We start from the raw sequence: 14,369 nt of genomic DNA on the forward strand, positions 1-14,369 counted from the left end.
TTACTAGGAATAATTACCTAATATGTCTCCAACATAAAATTTCTTGCCATCAGACCATGCATATTAATCGACGTCAGAATTCCAGCCTTCTTCATCTCCAACAACATATATATATTCTTCTGCAGCACACACCAAGGCTGGAAGAACCAGGAATGAAACCCCAATAGCAAGAGGAAGAGCAATCGCTCGCACCATGTTATATGCCCAGTTCTTGTTGAATTAGGAACCTAAGACAACCTTTTATGAAGAGTTGGCAGGAGGATAATCCCAAGACAAGCTATCAGCTGCTGATCAGTGCTTTGGTCTCACCGCTAGCTTTTATCAAAGACAATATGGTATACATCATTATGCTATCTATTCGTGATCCATCCTTTTTGACATGGATCCCGTAAATTCAATGATTGATTTGAAAAAACATGTACCTCATTTTGGATCAACCTCTATTAAAAACCATTGGATTAATCTCTATTAAAAAAGAAAAAAATGTAAGTGCTAATAGATACTGCCACATCAACCTAGTTTTATTGGAGTGTGATTAAGCAAAAAAATCTAATTTATCAATTTAATCAATTAGTAATTGATTTGCCAACCATACGCTTTAATTATTTTACCAATTATAAACCGGCACCTCAATTTGTAAGGAGGTTGTAGAAAAAACTGTAGTACCCCGGCCATTTTCCGATCAAGAATAATATTACATCGAATTCCCAAATAATAAAATGTTAAATTTCAGATCGAACAAAAAAAAAAAAAAAAAAAAGGAGAAGAAGATCGGAAATTTGAGACCAATCAGGCAAAGCCCTTGCTGGAGAAGACCATTCAAATCGTGACAGCTCATAAAAACTTAATCGAAACCAACGCTCTGAAAACGATCAATCCATTTCGTCCAACTCCATCATCAATTGCAGTCTCTCCATTAACCAAAGTCTTTCTTGTCACAAGGATAATAGTGTGTATTGCATGCAGGTGCAAGGTTGGTTGGCATAATTGGAAAGAAATATCTCTCCATGTGAAGAAGATTAGGCCTGCTTCCAAATTCATATTTGTTCAAGCTTCGGCCATAGCTGAAGGCAAGCAGTTGCCTGCTGGCTCGTATGGGTCTCAGTTTGTTCATATGTTGACTGATTGCCTTCTATTTTGTTGACAGCTTGAGGTATAACAAGCCACCACCAATAAGCTTGCCAACATTCAGATAAATGTATCATCCTTCAACGTCTCCTGTTGTATATTAAAGTAGATCATGATGTATTTAAAAACGACCCAAAAGAAAACTAGAAAGATCACTTTTATGACCCAATTTCTTGTGTTCATTGTATCTACTGGATAGGTTTGCAACTGGAATTGGCTTAGGCGTTGTAAGAAGAAAACTACAAAAGATCTACCCTTTGAATCTGGACCGTTGGAAAACTTGGAATTAAATCTAGACCATTGGAAAAACTATAAGAAAATCCACCCTTTTGTTTTGGGTCTCAATGAAGTTCTAATGATTATTGGGGGAGAGGGAAAGAGGGACCAAACAAAGAAAAAAAATAGAACTCCACCAAAGAGAGATGAGCAGAAACCAAACCAAGTTGATAAGCCAAACTAGCATCAGCAAGCCAGTCAGTGCAACAACAGTTTACCTCTCTATAAGTATGCTCAACCTTGCACTTCCAGTCTTGGTAAAGAAGATGCAAATGCAATATTCTCTTTAACTCATTGTTTTACCAATGGTAAATCCCAACAGATTTAGTGCCTTGGTAATGCATGAAACACTATTTAGGCATGCGTTAATTTAATGGGGCGCGAATCCAAAGAAAAATACACATTTTGCCAGGCCAGCAAAAAATCAAGAAAAAAAAAAAAGAATAGAAAATGAAAAACTAAGCCTCTAAGTTGTCCAGAAGGAAAAGTTGATTTAAGAAGTACAAATGGAAAATTATATAAATTAAAATCTAATCGTACTAATCAGAAACATCATCCCCAAGAAAACCATTCCCATTATCCTGATGAATCACAGATTTACTTCTAACTTTTGTCAATCTACCAGAAGATTTCAAGGGTTTCCTGACCTTCTCTGCCTGCAACTCCAACCTCTTCTCTGAAGGCTTCCGCTTTCTTTTCAAGCGCGCAACTGCGTCCTCTGCAGCAGAATTATCTACAAATGCATGAGTCAGTGCCTCATTTATAGAAATCTAACAAAGAACATTGGGAACAATGGAACATGATTAAAATCTTGGAGGGATTAGAAAGATGTTCTTTTTATTTACAAAGCATATGAAATTATGTCCATTTTTGTCAAATATATATATACGGTGCTTAAATCCTTTTGGAAAAAAATTTGCCTTTAATGCGATTAGTGTCCAGCTTAAAAAGATTTTACTCTTGCAAACATGTACTTGCACAATTGTCTTTTTTTCTTTTTTGGTAAATGACACTTTCCTTCCCACATACTACCACCCTTATTTCACTTTCCCCCCACAAACTTCAACTCAATGCAACTAATACCCTATTTTGAAGTTTTGGCATCAAATTTACCCCTTTCATCCATATCAACCGTTAAGTTAAACAAAAATCATGTGAAATAACTCCATTGCCCTCGACAACCATGTCCATTTTACATTAGATTAAAAAAAAAAAAGCCACTTTTATGTTGAAAATCGACATATGGGGTTGATGAGTTTCTTTTTTTCAATGCTTAATACTCTCTTTTCACATAAAGGAGCAATTTAGTCATTTCACATATTTTCCCGTCAACTTCACAGTTGATCTGGACGAAGGGGCAAATCAACACCGAAACTTCAAAATAGGATCTAACTTACATTGAGTTAAAGTTTCTAGAAGTGATACATGGATGATGGTTTATGAGGGAAAATATCATTTACCCCTTTCTTGTTTAAAAAAAAAAAAAAAAGAATAATGCTAGAAACCATATTTTATTATCACAACTTATAAAATCTAAAGACTTGTATTTATGCTTTGTGCTGCCTTACCAAATATTGGTTTAAGGCTCCTGTATTTATAGAGAAGTAGTTACAAAGAACTAGAAGATTACAATGTAATAAGAGAAGAGACTAAGAGTTCTAATCTAAGTGTTACACTGTGAAGTAAATCTGAACTATAAGTTATCTAGTATTTGAATTTGAACAACTAATCTTATCTTTAGAGTTATCATTATCTTGAGAACAACCGTTTGAACGTATCTAGATTAGGGCTAGATATGTATTTTAACACAACTATCCTACAATATTGAGGAGACAGTCTCAACCAACCCTTAGATCAGTCCTTATTTAAAAAAATAATAATAATAAAAAATAAAAAAAATCAAGAGTTGGTTGGGACTACTACATCAACATTGTGAGATAATTGTGTGGGATAAAAATATAGTATAAAGCATTACTCAAAAACAAAAACAAAACAAAAAAAAAGGCAATTGCTTTCTGACAATTGAAAAATCTAGCATATGACCTGAAAAATCAGATGGGCCTGCTAATTTCAAGATTAAACACCCACCAAGCAATGCTTTTTCTTAACCCACAAATCTCATGTGAGACATGTCAACCATCCTACGCACAAAATTCAATTCAATTGGATATACACTTTAACATGTCATCACTGATCACAGTTCAATTAGTGCATTAGTTAGCATGATTATTATCTTCAACTTTCTGGTTTTCTTCAAGGATCTAATAATCCCTCTCTTTTCTTTTCTTTTTTCCTTTTTTATTTTTCTGATAAGTATCAGTTAAAGCGCCAAACAGAAGGTGGCGTGACCCAAGCACACAAAAAGGGAACCCTTCAGAGGGAGAAAGAAAAGGAGAAAAAGAACAGGAAAAAAAAAAGTTCACTGTTCAGGTCCTAACTATATTTCATATGATAATCTTTATGTTATTTAGGGCAGGGTGGACTCTCAAGCTTGTTTCTTATAAAGTAAATTTAAGCACTCACGTTTCACATAACCAGTTAAAAGGTGGGGCAGGGCAGGGAGGTCTTCAATTTGAACTTTTCCAGGTTATAGGTGAGAATACTACTGCTATAGCTACCCTTTTTGTCTTTTGCTATGTACTGCTGTGACTACAATTTTGCGTGCAAGACAAAGGTCGGTTAGAAATTGAGGCTGTTAAACTCAATATTGGAGTTCTGAAGCCAGATTTTTTGTAAAAATATGATGCCAAACTTCACTAGTACAGCTAGCTTGAATACTTGTTACTAGTAAAGTTGAATTCAAGGTAGTTATGAATTAGACACCCAACCCATAATCATCACATCCCTAGCTGCAAGGTATGACTCGCATAAAAGTACGTACAAGGAATAATTTTACCTTCAAGTGGACTTGATGCATGGTTTGTTGTGCGTTCATTTGGTCCAGCGTCATCTGAAAGAGGGGATCCAGAATGGTTACTGTCCACTAACTTTGATGAACTTTCTATGTACTTGTCTTGCTGCTCAGGAACATCAGGAGAAGGAATAGCTGGCAAGAAGCACAATTCCTCTTGGGACATATCTGAATCACTAAAATCTGAATTCTTCTCCACTGTCACTATATCAACTTCATCATCCTCATTAACATCTGATTCTTTCACCTGTAAGCATACATATATTTAAGAAACAAAGAAGTAAAGAAATGTTCTGCTCAGCCAGATAAATGCCTTCTCACCTTTTCAGTTTCAGGCACCAGATCAAATTCATCTTCTCGTTCTACATACTCCTCATTTTCCTCTAGCTCTTTGAAATCAGGAGCAAATGCACTCCAGTTCTCTGTATAATCTTTAGCCCAAATATAAATCAAGCCAGTCAAGGAAACAGAGACAACAACCGGGTGCACAGGATGCCATGCTAAGTCAATCAGGGCTTCCTTTGGACCTTCAAGGATTTTCACTAGATGTCCAGCCCTATCCCATATATAAATCTTGTGCTCTCCTTTGCTTGCAGAACCTCCAATCACCCACTCTCCATCACCACTAAAGCAAGGTGCTTTCCAATGCATTTTTGTGATAGAATCTTGAAACTCCCGGAAAAGTGTCAGGCACTTTGATCCAATAGCCTTCAACTTCTCAACACCATCTAGCTCATTAGCGGTCTTCTCTAAGTCATCAAGGGCTATAAGCCCATCTTTCAAGGGGAGAAGATTTTCATAGATCCTAATCGTCCGATCATTTGAATTTGTAAGCAAATACACTCCACTTCTGCTGAATACTATGTTCTTGACCACAGCACCCCCAGTAACAGGAACCATGGCACGCACTTGGATAGTTCCGTAATCTATTATAAGAATTTCCCCTTTCGAGTTCCCCACATAAACAAGATCCCCATACTTGTTAAAGCATGCAGCAGTTGGAGTGTAAGGAGGAGCTCCATCTGAGAATTTATTCCGTGATTGAGAGACAATTCCATTGCTTGTGTCAGGGATCGAAACTGGAAGCACAGTTGTGCTTCCAGTGTTCAAGTCAACTATCATGGGAGCAGATGAGAGGGGGCATGCCAGGCAAAGAGATGGAGTAGAGGAACCAGGATGTAGACGAGCTTGTAAAGGGGTTTGCTGCAGAGTTGTGCGTGAAATTCTTTCACCGCTGACGACATCCCAAAGCGTTAGCGACTTGTCAGCAGAAGATACAAGGATACGATGACCATACTTTGACCAAGAGACACTTGTTATGGCAGCAATACAGTCTTTATCTCGGAGCTCCTTAGCAATGCCCCTGGTTTCGAAATCCCAGATAACGCAGTTTCCATCAGAGCACCCAGCTGGCCAATCAAACAAGTATTAACATGTGCAGTAAAGAACTCAGATTAACTCCCAAGAATATTAGTCTCAGTTAAAAGATTATTTACCTGGTACAAACCCCCCCCCCACCCAAAAAAAAAAAAACAAACAAACAAACAGGAGGAGATTACGGCACACATTAGCTATGTGTAGATGGTGCATCTTGGTTTTGAAAGAAAAAAAAGGTTGATTACAAAATTACTATAACAACAATTGCGCATTTAAACATCAAGTTAAAAGGAAAAAGAAAAGTAAGTATGCTCATATCACTAATCATAAGGAGCAACGTTATTAACCAAAAGACTAAGGCCTCGTTTGGTTTGCGGATTAGACCCATGGAAAGGAATAGCTATTCCTACGGAATAGCTATTCTTTTGTTTGGTTGTATATTATTTAAGGGAATAGTTATTCCCACGGAATAGCTATTCCCTTACGAAGAGGAATAGGTATTCCACTCAAAAAGGAGTGGAATGCCTATTCCTTTCCTATGAGAATAAATTAAATTCGTCTTTTGCCCAAAAACCCCAACCTTCTCAACACCCAAGTCTCTTATCCCTCTCTCTCTCTCTCTGTTTCTCAACTCATGGTGTGTTTTGATACGAAATTTTGACAATAAAATATAATTCTGATTCTACTTTTTTCAGAAATAAATCATATTTTATTCAACTTTTTAAAAAACAAATTATATTTTATTCAACTTTTTATAAATAAATTATATTTTATTCAATTTTTTCTAAAAAGTCAAATTTCAAAATTCGCAAACAAAATAAGAATTTAATTATGATTTCAAAAATTCATCACTCAAGTGCACCATCAATATCTTTCTCCATCTCTGCAATTATATTCTCATCCCCCTCTCTCTGTTTCTCTACTCAACTTAATTTGTTGTGGGGTAGTCTTTCTTCTTCTTCTCTCTTTTTTTTTTTTTTCTTTTTTTTTTTTTTTTTTTATAAATCATTTTACTTTGTAAGCAAAGAATGAATGTTTGTTGCTGGAAAACAAATAAAAAAGAATAAAATAAAAAGGGCTTTGCAGATGATCTATTTTTTTATTTTTTTATGATAGTGATATGATGATTATGTGTGTGTGTGTGTGTGTGTGTGTGTGTGTTTTTTTTTTTTTTTCCTTATAAATCATTTTGTAGCGTAATTGTATATGAAAAAAAAAAAAAAAAAAAAAAAGAAGCCATGAACTCTATGAAATTAAAAAAAAAAAAAAAAAAAAAAAAAAAAAAAAAGGTCATAGTATGATTGTTTATGTTTCTTAAATAAAGAAAAAAAAAATGTCCTCAAGAATATAAATTATATTTGTATTATAAGGGTATTTTAGAAAATTTGATTATAATATGATTCCATTCACCAATGTATTGCACTGTACCAAACAAAAGAATACATATGCAATGTTCTATTCCACCGTTACAACCAAACAAAAGAATAGGAATAGTTATTCTATTCCACCTTCATCTATTCCCATGAATAATTATTCATTTTCCTAATGGAATAAACATTCCGCAAACCAAACGAGGCCTAAAGGACATAGCCTGATAACTAGATTTACTTCAGGAAAATTACGTCACGACCTCCTCGTGTTTCGCGGTTTTTGACATTGAGAGCTCAATTTCCAGTTTAATAAAGTTGAGACAAGTGATTCGGGCATTTGTAAATCAAGACCTTCGTTAGTTTTTCCATTAAATCGGGGGGAGGTGGTCTTAAAGAGCTTGGTGGTCCTCCCGGGGCAGCAATTGATCTTAGCCTCTGTTTTCAAACTTTGGGTGTCTCACACGAGGAGAATGAGAAAGACTTTTTAGACTTCATGGCTCTATTTGATGCGGAGCATCGTCTAGAGGCTCGAGTCTCCACTCCTAAGCTTAAAGGGTGTCGTGAAGTGAAAAACCTAAAGTGCATAATTAATTATGATGCTAGGGGTTTTGGTTCTAACCAAGGCAAGGCAAGAAGGCCTCTAATATGATATTTTAGTCTCTGGGTTTTGTGGGCTGATTTTGTAGGGGTCTTTGGGTTTTCTCCTGTTTTTGGGTGTTTTTCCTCCCTCCCCTCTCTCTCTCTCTCCTGTTTTGGTTTCCTCTTTGTATACTCCATGTATGCTTAGGGGTGCCTTTTACGCTTTTTATAAAATTCTCTACTTACTTATCAAAAAAAAAAAAGATTTTCCATTAAATAGATGATGGAACTAATATGAAAGTATAACTTTGCCCCTCAAATCAAAAACTAAAGAGTAAAAAAAAATGGTTTGCGGTGCTGTCACCCAACCCAGCCACAGCCATGGCTAGGTCTCTACCAGCCACGGCTGTGGCTGAGACATGCCAAGCTATGGTGGCTGGGTCGTCTCCCAACCACAGCCATGGTTGGGCAGGGTGACAGCAACCCCCAATCTTTTTTCACATCATTTCTGTTATCTATTGATGGAAAAACTAACGAATGTCTCAATTTATAAATGCCCGAAGCACATATCTCAATTTCATTAAATTAGAAACTGGGATCTCAATATAAAAAGCCCGAAAGCACGAGGGGGTGTGACATAATTTCCTTTTACTTAAATAATTTGGTTAATGAATCAACCAGCTAGTATTTGCTGGAATTATCATAAATAGCCTTTTCTACGAAGAAAATACTCAAAAAAAAAAAGGAGGGGGGTAAATGATGAAGTATCCCAACCAAGAAATTCAGCAAGGCAACTAACTTCTATCAACTATCCAATCAACATAACATACAGAATAACAATCCCAGGTTAATGTAAGAAAAAAGGTAAGAAAAATAAAAATAAAAATCTAGGAAATCCTTTCAGTTATCAGAAAAATAATTATAATAGAACTCAAGAAAGATGCCTCATTTTGTATGGAAGTTGATTGAGAATGCCTTCAAATACTATAGAAGCTGCTTAATGCGTGAAAAAGCATAGTTTGGAAGAGTACTTGGCAGGAGGGTGTGATCCAAAGACAAGCTATTAGCTGCTGATTAGTGCTTGAATATTTGAAAAATAAAATTACATATTGTTTTCAGAAAAATTACTGGGATATTTTGGAAATTTCGACAAGATTTAACGAAAAATCCTAATAGAGGGGTGAAATTGAAAAAAAAATTGAAAGATGGATCTATTGAAATTCTAAATTGAGACTTTTTAAAGTTTAAGGGTATGATTGTAAAAGTGATAAAAGATAAAGAACGGTGAATTTTTCTTTAATACTAACAATAAGGCATTACTATAGAATGAAATTAAGCAAATTTATTTTTTGCTTTTTCGTTTGGGTGTACATGAATAAAACCCAGTGACGCACGCCTTGATAAAGTGTAGAGACCAAACAAAGAACTCTTTTGCTGGGGAAACAAGGAACTCTTGCCTTTATTTAATTTGTAGAAGAAGTTATACCATCCATGATTTGGAGACAATTGAATCCCACCATAAAACATCACAACCTTAAAGCAACCGACAAAGGAAGAATATATAGTCTGAAAAGCCCACAAAATCACAACAAAACCAATTCAACCAAAAAGGAATAGTTTCATTGATAAGGAAACTCAAAGCTCCAACGTTTGATCTCAAAAGGGTAACATATATGTATAAAAGCATCATATATTTGGTCTGCAAATAAAGGAAAACAAGCAAGTTGAAACATAAAATTAAGCAACAGAAATGGCAATGAGGCAGCGATCAGGAGGAGTTACGGCTACCCTACCACAAAAATCTGCCAGTCTCTCACATGAGGATTTCCAGCCAAGGTCGGAGAGGAAGGAAGAAGCAGCAGCTACTGTTATACTTGTTCATCTTCCTGGTGTGTTTAATATTATACCTTTTAACTCATCTATTCATTTGTCAATTTAGGTGTTTTTTTTCTTCGACTTCTTTCGAATAAATCTATTAAACTGGTATGCATCCATGTATTCCAAATGCCTGTGATTCTCACATGCATTTTGTCACGTGTCAATTTAATAGACTAAGTTGGAGCATTGAAAAAATTCCTTCAACCTAGTTTACAAAAAAAAAAATGTTGTCCAATTAAGAATAGCATTGGCGATTTTAAAAAACGCAATTAACTATTTCGTAAAATTGAATTTTAGCGTTTAAAATCGTGCATTTTAAAAATGCACTCTATTGCCTGCCGTTTGAAAACGCAAATTTTTCTACGTTTTTAAAACATAGCTTTTTTAAAACCACTTCCAAACAATACTTTTTTTACGATTTGATTTAAAATCACACTTTTAGTTTGCGGAATCATAGTGTCAAACGCACTTTAATCATTTAAAAGGGTCCATTTATCTTTATCAATTTTTAGATGTTACTTGACTATATACTTATTTGGTAGTTTGAATCAATATAGATGCTTAACTTGTTTAGAGTTTATTTGAGTTTTTTTATTTCAAAACGTGCGATTTAAAAATAGAAATTTTAAATGATATGAAAACTCAATATTTAAAAACATAGTAAAACATTAGTAAAATCGCAGTTTGGTCTTTAAAATTACAGTTTAGCCTTTAAAATCATGCATTTTTAAAAACACATCCCACTTGCCAGCGATTTGAAAACGCAAATTTTTCTACGTTTTTAAATCACAATTTTTTAAAAATGTGCTCTCAAACAATACATTTTCTGCGATTTGGTTTAAAATCAAACTTTTGACATTCAAAATCACAATGCCAAAACGTAATCTAAATGTATGGTTATCAAATTTTTAGATGTAACTTGACTCAATAAATAACCCTTTTGCCTTTTCAGGCTTTGTGAAGGAGAGAATAAAAATCATATATGTGCAATCCTCTCATATCTTAAGGGTTAGTGGAGAGCGACCACTAAACGACAATAGATGGAGCCGTTTCGAGCAAGCTTTTCCGGTTCCAGAAAATTGTGACGTTGATAAAATTCAAGGCTTATTTCAGCAGGGAATTCTCACAATCACAATGCCCAAGAAGATCATTGCAAAAGTTCGTCCAGTTGAAGAACCTAAAGCAATCCAAAAAGCTACAAGCAATCCAAAGCCTCAAGAGGTTCAGAAGGAGATTCCTCCTCCTCCTCCTCCTCGCCCTACTTCAGCTAAAACAACAGCCCAGAAAGCTCCAAGTCCTCCGAAATCTGTTGCGGAGCCAACGCTTCAAAAGGTTCTGTTAAATCATCATTTGTGTTCTAATACTATGTTAAATTACTATTTATTCTAAAATTTAATTATTTAATCAATGATTGAACAGGTTTTAGAGGAGATTCATCCTAAGGCTACTTTCCCTAAAACGGCCCAAAATGCTCCAAGCCCTCCGAGGTCCACAGCGGAGCCAAAGCCTCAAAAGGTTCAAGAGCAGATTCCTCCTAAGCCTACTTCAACTTCTGAGGTTGAAAAACAAAGGGATCATGAGAAGATAGCTTTGCCTCAAGGCCTTGGGAAAGCTGTCACCGAGCCAAAGGTGACGTTAAATCATCACTCATCCATAAAACTTAAGTTTTTTACGCGTGAAATATTTAATCGATAAACTGTAGAATCAGGGCTTGAAACTCATGAGTTCTGCTTTAATACCATATTAAGGGCCTGTTTGGGATTGCGTTAAGAAGCTTAAAAAGTACTCTTAGTATATAGAAAGCTGTGCAAAGCAAAAATTTGTCTGTTTTGTAAAAACCTCAAAAATTACTTCTTTGACTTTTTTACCTTAAAAAAATGTTAAAACACACTTTTTGGAAAAACTTGAAAATAAAGTTTTTTTTCTCAAAAACTCTTTTTAACTATAAAAGTTCTATTTTCCAACACAAATCCAAATATGCTCTAAATTACTACTTATTCCAAATGGTTAAACTGATAGAAAAAAAAATAGTAAATTTAATCATTTAATCAAAATTTTAATAGGTGCAGAAGGTTGTAGAAGACATTCGTTCAACCGCCGTAGAAGAAAGTAAGACTGCTCAGTCTCTGATCCCTCAGAAAGCCACCATCGAGCCTAAAGCCCAAAAGGGTGAAGATGCAATTCCTCCAAAAGCTGCTTCAACAACAGACACACAAAAGCAAATGAACAATATTGATCAAAAGTCCATCGAAAAGAAGGATGCATTGATGAAGGAAATTGGGAAGGCTGAGAATTTGATGGAAAGGAAAATGGTTAAGGGAAAGGAAAGTGTACAGAATATCGCAGAGTCAGCAATGGCTGAAATGGAGAAGAAAGAGAGATCTACAGAGGACTTTATTGCTGAGAAAGGAAAGGGAATGAAGACTGCAATGGAGTCTGCTAAGGAGAAAGTGAAGGATCTAAGAAGCAGGAGCCTGAATGAGGAAGAGAGGCAGACACTGGTAAATGTTGGTGTAGCAGTTCTGGTGATTGTGGCACTTGGAGTTGGAGTTTATCTCTCCTACCACCATAGCTCCTCGATCTGGAATAGATGAAAACTAGTTCCAAAAGTAAGAGTCATTCTCTTGTGTTAACAAAAGCATTGAATTTCTGTAATTTTATAAATTATATATGATATATCTATGTATAATATATACACACACTAATGCTTTGACATGCATGTTCTGTCTCTAATTGTGTTATATATGCTCCTCCATGTTTCTTGTTCTCAGTACAATCATTTATCCCACGAAAGAAAACATAATGCGGAATAAAAGAAAATAAGAGATAAAAATTTTATGTAATTCGGTTTATAACCTACATTTATATAATAAAGTTCAAAATGATATCTTTTGCTTTTATTCTTTGATCATTTTACAATACAGAAGACTCTTATTTTTAAGAGAATTGAGATAGATAAATATCATCAAACCCGATTACAATCAATCCTATAAAATGTAAGTAACGTACAGTATCATTTTAATATATTTTCTTTTAATATAAGAAATATATTCTCTAATATCCCACAAGTTTAAAGTTAAGATGGGAGATGAATTACAAGATTTGAACTAATGAGCTCTTGATTTGATACCATATTGAATAATAACCAATCATCCCAAAAAGTTAAGCTTGATAAAAATAAAAAATAAAAAAATAAAATAAAATTATGGGCTTGTTTAGCAAAAAAGCAAAAACATTAACAATTAACTTAAAATACATAGTGCTCAAAACTACTTTTATCATTATATCACATTACAACCAAAAAAAAAAACATCTTTTAAGTTTTTTCAAACGAACTCTATAAATTTAATCATTTTAATTAATATTCTAACAAACCCAAACAAAAGATGAGTGCATTGTTGGTTTGGATATTGTGTAAGACTTTAATTAGGATCAGTTAGTTGCATGTTAATAGCAAAATGACCCAAGATGCTACACATAATTTCTGCACTTTATTATTGTTGGCTGCATGAATTTGAAATTTAAGGTTGTTTTTAATTTTTTTTTTCTAATCAATTAGGTTGTTTTTAAATTACATGGTCACCTCTATGGATTAATTTGCAAGAATGTTGCTCGCTGTGAAAACAGAAGACATGATCATAGCAACTAACGTTAAGAGGATATGCACGAGCAAAAGAGACTTTATTAATTACCTCTGATTTTAAGAGAAACACCAACCTATTTAAGGATGAAGTAGGTCCTGTCTTTTAAGGAAAAAACAAAAAACCTGAAAATCCTTATTCTAGGCTTCTAGCACAAGCAGAGTTTATTTATGCAATATTGAATGGGGATAAAGTTTTCTTTTAAATTAGGTTAGAAGATTTTAACTGACACGCGAAAATTAAAAATAATATGAAAAATTACATGCATTTTGGACACATTAAAGGAAAACTTTGTTCATAATCAATTAGGCTATCCAATCATACACGATTCATGAAAATTGTTTAGAATTTCCATCTTAAGCTTTTAGGTTTTGGACCGTTTATGTATATTAATCTATTTCTTTTTCTATTATTATGAGTAATATTAGAAACTAACTTTTTATCATACAACTATATCACAATGCTGACATAGTAGTACCAACCAACTCTTAGATTTTTTTTATTTTTTAACAAGGACTGTCACGTTAGCATTGTGAGATAGTTGTGACATAAAAATGTAATGTATAACATTACTTAATACACTCATATCCATCTCAACTCTCTAGGCTAATCTATACTGATGGACACTGATACATCAGTATAGTAGGACGAGGGAGGGTATCATATCATATATCATATATCATATATAAAAGACGAGTTCTTCCTTAGAATGGCATAGAATAGTGACACGTGGCAAGAACTCATACTTTTTAGTAACTAAACCGGTCCTTTAAGTATTGAACCGATCTTTTAAATAAAATTGAACCGATCTATTTAATCTCTTTCACTCTCTCTATTAATGATATAAATAGCCTCTCTCTCTCAATTAATGATAAAAGTATGACTCTTTATTATTTTTATATTTTTTGTTGAAATATAAATATGTTTTCATTTTGTTTGTGAAATTTGTGGTTGAGCAATTCTTTATTTGAATGTTTATGAGATTTTATATATATAAAAGCCGAGTTCTTCTTTAGAATGGCATAGAATGGTGACACGTGGTAAGAACTCATACTTTTTAGTAACTAAACCGGTCATTTAAGTATTGAACCGGTCTTTTAAATAAAATTGAACCAGTCTATTTAATCTCTCTCTCTCTCTCTCTCTCTCTCTCTCTCTCTCTATTAATGATATAAATAGCATCTCTCTCTCAATTAATGATATAAGTAT

At 34.2% G+C, this 14,369-nt stretch overlaps 2 protein-coding genes across 3 annotated transcripts; one reads left to right on the top strand and one right to left on the bottom strand.

Moving 5' to 3' along the window:
* Positions 1 to 1,669: 1,669 nt before the first annotated feature.
* LOC133878907 (protein RBL-like) lies at positions 1,670 to 5,737 on the bottom strand (the record flags this gene model as incomplete). The annotated part of the gene is made up of 3 exons (XM_062317469.1): positions 1,670 to 2,137; positions 4,301 to 4,562; positions 4,637 to 5,737. Coding segments are annotated over 3 exons (1,557 nt in total), but the record flags the coding sequence as incomplete, so codon positions are not given.
* Positions 5,738 to 9,224: 3,487 nt separating this feature from the next.
* Positions 9,225 to 12,252, top strand: LOC133880262 (inactive protein RESTRICTED TEV MOVEMENT 2-like). 2 transcript variants are annotated; one of them, XM_062319178.1, is made up of 4 exons: positions 9,225 to 9,530; positions 10,472 to 10,851; positions 10,939 to 11,148; positions 11,589 to 12,252. In XM_062319178.1, the coding sequence occupies exons 1-4, from the start codon at positions 9,392 to 9,394 to the stop codon at positions 12,111 to 12,113; spliced, it is 1,254 nt and encodes a 417-aa protein (XP_062175162.1). In that variant the 5' UTR covers positions 9,225 to 9,391; the 3' UTR covers positions 12,114 to 12,252. The 2 variants fall into 2 exon arrangements, with proteins under 2 accessions (XP_062175162.1, XP_062175161.1); XM_062319177.1 differs by having other exon boundaries at positions 9,239 to 9,530; positions 11,583 to 12,252.
* The last annotated feature ends 2,117 nt before the right edge of the window (positions 12,253 to 14,369 follow it).

The sequence above is a fragment of the Alnus glutinosa genome, chromosome 10 (assembly GCF_958979055.1).
Source record: "Alnus glutinosa chromosome 10, dhAlnGlut1.1, whole genome shotgun sequence".
In the NCBI taxonomy this organism is placed as follows: Eukaryota; Viridiplantae; Streptophyta; class Magnoliopsida; order Fagales; family Betulaceae; genus Alnus; species Alnus glutinosa.

Coding starts and splice junctions, on each gene's coding strand:
- LOC133880262 (XM_062319177.1), top strand. CDS start 9,392: ATGGCAATGAGGCAGCGATCAGGAGGAGTTACGGCTACCCTACCACAA. Junction 9,531..10,471: donor TATACTTGTTCATCTTCCTG/GTGTGTTTAATA, acceptor TTGCCTTTTCAG/GCTTTGTGAAGGAGAGAATA. Junction 11,149..11,582: donor AAGCTGTCACCGAGCCAAAG/GTGACGTTAAAT, acceptor AAATTTTAATAG/GTGCAGAAGGTTGTAGAAGA.